Raw genomic sequence first — 8,017 nt, forward strand, 5'->3', positions numbered from 1 at the left:
TTTTTTCTTCGTTTTTCTAGATGATGAACATGATGAACATGATGAAACGTGCGTCATCAGGGTGAATAGGTAAGGCTGGTAGGGGGGTGGGGGGGTGATATTCCGGTAAACTGTCAGGACCTTGCTGGTACATGTGTTTTAAGTCATAGCTCTACCTTGTACACTGTCTGCTCTCTTGCACCAGACTTTTTGGCACCCTTTCACAGCATATTCCTCTTTCGGCATGTTACTAGCGAGGGACAGGATGTAACCAGTTGCTCAAACTTGTGAAGTGTCACGATTCATGCTTTGCATAATTTTGTATTTTCCCCTGGGTTTTGCTGAGGGCATGCTCAGTTTAAGGTTTTGAAGCTGAACTAATGAAATGTGCAGTGAGGGTCCCTCTCATTAAATATTCACCCAGATCACACAGTAAGTCATCTTGCCACCCTTATGTCTTTGCTTGTGGGCCAGATCCACAGGTGTCTCACAGTAAAACAGGCTGTGAGGCACCTGTGTACTGAGCAGACCAACCAGTGTACTTTGAGGAACAATGGAGCAATGATGGGTGACTGATCTGCAGTGTAAGTTTCCTTACCAAGACCACAGGAATTCTCTATTGACATTCTAACTACATAGCTAGCTACACTGACAGCTTGCAAGCTTTCAGTTACTGAGAATGTGGAATGTAGTCTTTCCTCTTTGCTGATACTGGTTCTTTGAGCTGATTGGTTGATGTCAGACGGTAAGGCAGGTGGGATGTCCAATCGACTGCAAGTATTTTTGGCCATGCCTTCTTTTCTTCTAACCAGATGGTAGCACCCGTCAGATGGTTGTTTCGATGTAAGGCGTCTCTGCTTTAATACAGTGCCAGTATTTGACTACCTGAAATGAACATATAAAGAAATCTTTCGGTGCAGTGGCAGCTAGTTGGTGAGGAAAGTGGAATATTTAGCTGGTAAAGACAAGGATGTTCACCACGAGAGATAAGAAAGGCTGAAACAGTTGTGTAGAGAGTGAATTTTAGACTTAACCTTAACTTGGTGGCCAGAAGCACAGCTTAAGTAAATCCTAAAAAAGGTTCTCTAAATGTGTAAATATACAAACGGTTTGCTAACATGAGCACCATATTATGTGATTATATGTCAGTGTTGTGTTAAAATGACATCACAAAAGGTAGATCGTATCGTATCGTATCGTATCGTATCGTAACATCACAGCAACAGTAAGGGAGTATGCTGACACATATTTGTGTCCATTTTAATAGTAGATATTGTTAGCAATAGTTTGTCAACTGTACTCAAGTCATGGCAGCTCCTCTCTATAACAGCAACAGCATTACGTGTCATTTTGTCAGGCATTTTTTTTTTTTTACAAATAAATCACAACAAGAACAAAGTAACAAAAGACAAATCTTAAAAAACAAGCAAATACAAATTCATTAAACCTGTACAGAGCAACACCTCATTTGAGGGGGTGAATTATAATGAGTTTTGTTGGCGGTGAGTAGTGGAAGCATCCTGGATAATACTCCATAGTTTGTCTTTAGAGCATCGTTCAGAGCTCAGCAAGGCTCATATCTTCTTACATTTCAGATGATCTGTTGTGAAGCTTAAGCATTAGGTCAAACACACCAGTGTCCATTGGTTGCCAGCTGTTCCAGCAGCATCATTCCAAGTCACATCCCTTTCAGAGTTTACAGTAGTGCTACCTCAGCTGAAAATCTTTTTTGGTTGTCAGGAACCAGCTGTGCACAAAATCTTGTCAAAACATTTCAAAGCCATTTGTGACTAGATGGAGTAGAGATTTAAAGACCCCACGAGTTCCAGAAGTTGAAGAACACCACTGAGCCTGTAGCCTCATTTGTCCTCTATTTACCATTCTTCATTGTTTTGACATTAGAGCTCGAGTTGGTGGCAGAATCAGGATCTTTGTCTTTTAGCATGACAGCGTCTGCCTCCTTGTCTTTGTCACGGCTGTTCTGGCTGTTCTGCCGGCTCTTCCTTGTGGCAGAGTCAATCCCTGTGGCCTCAAACAAGCGAGCCATAAAGGCCAGCCCTTCTCGCCGGATGTAGGACTTTCCTGCAAAGACGTAGAGCACCGGGTTGGCACAGCTACTCATGAAGGCTATGGAGGCGGTGACGGCACGGCTCTTCTGCCAGATCATACCCAGCCTGATAAAAGATAATGTTAAACAAATTTTTAATTTCTTTTGAGGGTGAAAGGTTGCCATATCTTGATTAAGCCAATTATCGAATAATTTTCGTACATTAATCCTGAAAGTAGAAGCACTTTGGCAGATAGCATTGCACTATTTATACTACTCTTTTAAAAATGAAAAAAAAAAAAAACAGAACATATTATCTTAGCATATTGTTAGATGCTGCCACTATGCATCAGTCCATCTGCCAACAATTCAAGATCTGCAAGACTATGGGAAGTGACCGCACCCAGCCGACATAATGACAGCAAGGTACGCTGCACGTTAACTGGGGCTGATCGAGATTATCTGTTTAGTTCTTTTCTAACCATGTCTGAATAAAAAGATGGACAAACCCTCCGTTTTGACAGCCGCCATAGGGTTGTTGCTGGGTTTCAACCTTAAATACCTTTGATGGCCTTCTGATTGTTCTGCTGACCACCAACCAGAGGGCTCCTAACCTTTGTCAAGTACCAACGTCCTGTGTTATTGCTGCTAGGTTAGACAAACAATAGCCATGGGGAAGTACATTCACATACAAAAACTTTAAAAACCTGTGGACTTTTGGTTTGGAGATTTGAAAAGTGTAATTGTGATTTTTTTTTTTTTTTTAAATGTACGTTCGACAAGTGTGTGTACAGATGAGGCAATAATCATGCATGAGATGTTCCAATGTTCCAATGTTCTAACATCAGGACAGTCCACATTACTTCTAGACTCTATCATTTAAGAATAATTATACAGGTTTCCAGGTTTGAAGCGATGGTTTCAACAGACCATCGCTTGTCTTACTTAGCAACAGTAACATAAGACGTCTGGACTTCACAAAGTGTAAGTGGTCAGCAGACCGATCACAACTCCAACAAAGGATCAGTTACATGGACAGCTAATCATGTACATTTATGTTGCAGTCTCTTGACAATTTAGGAGAAGTCTGAAAGTGGTTTCAAACTGCTTACTAAACTAAACTAACCATTTCCTGGCTCTTCTTAAGAAAGAGAAGATTTTACCAGTAGTTTTATGAGTAATGCACCAAATGGCCAAGTCTGACAACACTGCCTCCTACTCATAACTTCCCAACTGTACGCCATAAAGGATAATGACAGAATATCGCTTTTGAATACCGAACCCGAGCAATGATGTTGTTTCTTCACTCACTTTTCTTTTACTTTATCATCTTGAGTCAAAGCCCATGTAACCTGGGGACAACACAAAATACAAAACAGTGAAATAATGTGATTTCTTTAGAACATGTCAAGCATACAAATGGGATGTGTGTAACATACTTGCACCATGTTGACAATGTGGTAAGGCAGCCAAAAGAGGCAGAAGGTCAGCACAATGGCCAGGATCAGCTTCTCACTACGAATGCGACGGCGGAACTTGGTCTGCCGGATCTTCCGCAAGATGCAAATGTAGCTGACCACGATGACCCCGTAGGGAATTAAAAAGCCCAACACAAGCTCCAGCATGTACTGCACGACAACCTGTGCACGGGGAGATGAGAACAGAGGGAAAAAATCAGTCTCCTCATCTTTCTGATCACTTTTCTATTACTAAAATACAATATTTAGAGGATTGTGCAGCCTTGCTGAAAAGTATTTTCTTGTTAATGACAGAATGATGATATTTTTTTCTTAACTCACGTCCCTGTCCTTGTCGTGGTATGAATCGCAAACTGTGGCGTTACCCCTAGGTTTCACTTCTCTGAAGATAAGTGCAGGAATAGAGGCGACCATTACCAGCACCCACACCACTGCCAGCACACGCAGTATTAACTTCCGGCTTGTGATAATAGTGATGCGCTGAGGCCACAGCACTGCCACCAGCCTGTAGATACTCATCAGCATGATGAGCTGAATGGAGGCGTACATGTTGGCCAGACACAGGTAGAAAAGGACCTTGCACATTATATTCCCAAAAATCCACGTCTTCATGACCAAGTAGGCAATGAAGAACGGGGTGAGAGCCATCAGAGAGCCGTCGGCAATGGCTAGGTTGAGGATGAGGAGGGTGGTGACGGAATGTTTTCGGGCTCGTGCCAGGATGCTCCAGATGATAAAAAGGTTCCCAGGGAAACCCAAGAGAAAGACGAAGCTGAGGATGAGGGCACCCATCGTGGTGGCAGTGGTGCTGGCCACAATAGACCCATGTCCTGTACTGTATGAGGTGTTTGCGGACAAATTTTGTTTCATTTTGGTCACCTGCCAATGAGAAATAAAAAATAGTGAATGATTTTCATTTAATTACTACATTACACATTTCTTCTTGACATGTTCTCAAAACAAGCAACAAGAATTTGTAATTTTTACAGATTTTCTAACAATTTTTATTTATTTTATTTTTTTTAAAAAGTCCATGTTTTATCTGCCCCAGGTGTCATTTGGACAAGTATGAATTTCATCCAGGAAAACGTGGGAGTGTGGCGCAAGTGTAACAGGTTTTAACGGGGATTCTTAATTCCTGAACAACGAGACCAGACATGTGTGCAGAGCAACAGTCACAGTGTCAGGATTTGAGCAATGATTCAGGTTGAGACCTATATTCTTGCCTTCACTTTAAGCCTGACGAGGTATTTGTTGCAGCATATTGACATAAAATCTGTGTTTGTTTGCGTTTTATGTGGACACCCCTTTGGAAACTTAACATTGACTCACTTGTTCACAGTAGATTTGAGGTCATTTCATTCTTTTTAAAAATGTAACCTTAACAAATCAAATGTCTACTCCCATAAGATTACAGAAGATCCCCACAATTGGCTGCCTCTTTGTTAATGTTTGCTAAAATAAATAAAACCATTGTTTACAATAGCGTTAAAGCTACAGTGCGAAGCATTTGTCTCCCTCTTCTGGCAGTGAAAATAATTACACAAACACTGCTGATGCTTTTCTTATTTCAGAGATGTCGGACAACAAAATTCTGCACTAGTGGAAATCATAGAGAGCAAATTCATAGAAACTAAGTTACATCTGTAACCCTCGTTGCTCCACCATACTTCTCAACAAAATATTGCTGGTTGACATAAATAGCATCGCTGCTGGAGCTCCAGTGTTGGAATGTCCGCACAGAGACCAGATTCAAAAAAATCTTGTGCACTGAAAGATTTACTTGGATCTGGTTAGCTTAATCAGCAGTGTGTAAACTTGTTTGGTAAGTGTAACGCATGTTCCTTTCTATTTAGAAGTTGTGCACTATAGCTTTAAGAAAAATTAGACATAAGACCCAGAGATTTAAAGATTTGTCTCTTGAATAGCCTCACGTACTCGGGGCTTAGTGCCAAAGGTGGGAAATCCATTAAAGCAATGACAGACAAACAATTATTGGTTTTGGTTGTATTGTGTGAGTCTATGAAAATATCACCAGCTCTTTCCTTTGTACAAGCAAACTTTCTACAACCAACTGGAAGCCATTATAAATGTTTAAGAAGTGGAATCAGGAAGTTCAGAAAGTTCGGCTTTATTTATCCCGTAGACTCCTGCCAGGGAGTGCCAATGTGGCACATCTATCTATCTTTTTACTGGAAAAAAAAAAAAAAAACTACGTGACATGTCATCACTAGTTCTTGTATCTCACTGTTGATATTAGAGCACACCCTTTAGACTGTTGACGGCTAAACACTGTCAGTACTCCTGTCCATATAATCCAATATTCATACCCATGTCTGCAAAACAAACTTGTTTGATTTTCCTTAACAACTTGCGCTTCAATTATGGATTATTACAGGGTGAAATACTGTGTAAATGGTTGTACTGGTGTGGAAATGCTTGGCAGGTGATATGACAGGTACAAACACAGCTGAGGCAGAATGATTATACTCCTTTTGTTGTGTTTTAAGCACAATTTAGTACTGCTTCTATAGCGAAGGGCATGCTGTTAAATAAGAAGCCTTTTATTTGTATTGCATGGGCGTGGGTAGGAAGTTACAAGCTTCTGTTTTGGCTTTATATTAATAAGTAAATATTCTAACGTGTTTCATTTTAGTCAGTCTGTTATTGTTAGCTCAATTAAAGAGCACATTCAAAATACTTATAAAAAAAAGATACGTGATTAAAACGATAGCAACACAAACATTTCTAACTCTGGAAAAACATAACGTAGCTTGTAGACATTTGCGACATTTACATGGACATGAATATTCCACTGTAAATCAGAGTAAAGGCTCAGTCAGAATGAAAATATATCAGGAATTGTCATGTTTTTTCAGACCGGTTGGAAAAAAGTGGTTTAAACCTCTGATAGCCTCTTTAATAGGAAGGTAATCCGTGATCTGACTGACTTGTTGGAATAAATACACTCTTACTACCCAGCAGAACAACAAACCGTTTAGGCAAGTTTTTGAAAACATGACCGAAGCCGGAATCGTTCAGAGCAGTGCTGTTGAAAACGCGTGTCCGTCTTGGTTGTCTTCTACTACTGCGTGAAAGTCATCAGTAAAGCTGAGGCAAAATGACTCTTCTTCCGTTCAGTGCTCCACGGCAGGCAAAACCACTTTGTGTCAGATTATTCTATTTAGCATCCATGTAAGAGCCAAGCTGGAATCGGATCAGAATGAGTTCAGTCAGGCTGAAGAAACCATGTAAATGTAGTCAGTGTGCACTGTCATTATTAAGCACCCTTAAACTCAAAATAAACTTAGTTTGAAAAGACATTCTAAATGGAGTACAATGTGAAATACATTTTTTTTTTTTTTTTGTTTTTGCAAGTCTTGGAAGGAGAAAGAAATGGTACCTGATGACAAGGCCAAGCCACGTTAGCAGTGACATCAAAGCAGCAGAAAATGTGTTATATAGTGCAGTATAACCTCATAGCTCATGTTATTGTCCTAATATCGTTTGCACTAACAGAGGGAGCTGTAAAACCTAAAGACTGTAAAACTTGACTGACTGAGAAGGTGTGTTTGTGTGCACTGTGACTCATTCACATAGCTACAAAACTGCACCAGTTACACCTACAAAGCAACACAATGTATAAAGAAACCATGTTATACAAAGACCTAGTGCCCAACTACACAGAGTTACCCGACTATGTTGACAAATCACAGGTTGAATAAAACTAAAATTTTTGTTGCAACACAAATCATGCTTTGTGTGTCGTCAAACACTTTATGATTACTGCAATAGAACTCCTGACAATACTCAAAAGGAAAATGAAAGCTTCTAGTTTCTGCTTAAATAGTAACTACTGCTGTTGTCACTAATGTGACGGTTGACAGCAAGCGCAGTGTTGTGACTGACAGAAATCGGCGCTCATGGCTGAAAGACAGGAGAACGAGAGACAGACTCACCAGGTCATCGACTGCAAATCCCTGCACAGGAAAAAAGAGGACACCACCAGCTGAAAAAGGAGTCTGAATCTGTCGATGGTATATTTTCTTCCTTTTCTTTTTAGCATTACTTCTGCCCACGTTTCCCTTCACGCCCACTCACTCTCTTTCTCTCTCTCTTCATTCATTTGTCATGCCTGCTGTAACATGTGAGAAAGGTGTGTCTAATTACCTGGCCTGGCAGTCTGTCAACATCCCCACATGCCGAGAGAAGCATTCCATCTGTGAGTCTATTTAAAGTGGTAGTTGACCTGGAGCACTTATTCTGACCACTGCTTGCCATTGCTGTTGAACCAGACTGTCATCTGATGTTTTAGAGCTAGTATATGCAGCAAAAGTATATGGGTCATTATATAATTCTATATTATATAATAATAATCCTAAAACTAAAGGCAAGAACCTGCAAGAGTTTAAGATCTTGAGACCTGTCTCTAGGAAATCAACATGAATGGGGTTACTGACTGTGCAATAAGGCCTAGGTTACAGTACAAGCACAGTGTTGTGTAAAACAAGGG

At 40.4% G+C, this 8,017-nt stretch overlaps 1 protein-coding gene across 1 annotated transcript; it reads right to left on the reverse strand.

Moving 5' to 3' along the window:
* Positions 1–201: 201 nt before the first annotated feature.
* On the reverse strand, positions 202–7,801 carry ltb4r2a (leukotriene B4 receptor 2a). The gene is made up of 5 exons (XM_084544619.1): positions 7,464–7,801; positions 3,826–4,383; positions 3,466–3,666; positions 3,338–3,378; positions 202–2,153 (listed from the first exon to the last, which is right to left on the reverse strand). The coding sequence occupies exons 2-5, from the start codon at positions 4,372–4,374 to the stop codon at positions 1,850–1,852; spliced, it is 1,095 nt and encodes a 364-aa protein (XP_084400745.1). The 5' UTR covers positions 4,375–4,383; positions 7,464–7,801; the 3' UTR covers positions 202–1,849.
* Positions 7,802–8,017: the final 216 nt, after the last annotated feature.

This window comes from Chelon labrosus (assembly GCF_963514085.1).
Source record: "Chelon labrosus genome assembly, chromosome: 1".
Classification (NCBI taxonomy): Eukaryota; Metazoa; Chordata; class Actinopteri; order Mugiliformes; family Mugilidae; genus Chelon; species Chelon labrosus.

Bases quoted from the DNA above. Each gene is read 5' to 3' on its own strand.
- ltb4r2a (XM_084544619.1), bottom strand. From the start codon at position 4,374: ATGAAACAAAATTTGTCCGCAAACACCTCATACAGTACAGGACATGGG. The intron at 3,667-3,825 runs GTGAGTTAAGAA...CCCCGTGCACAG, and splicing joins ACCACGACAAGGACAGGGAC to GTTGTCGTGCAGTACATGCT. The intron at 2,154-3,337 runs GTGAGTGAAGAA...ATCTTTTATCAG, and splicing joins GATGATAAAGTAAAAGAAAA to GCTGGGTATGATCTGGCAGA.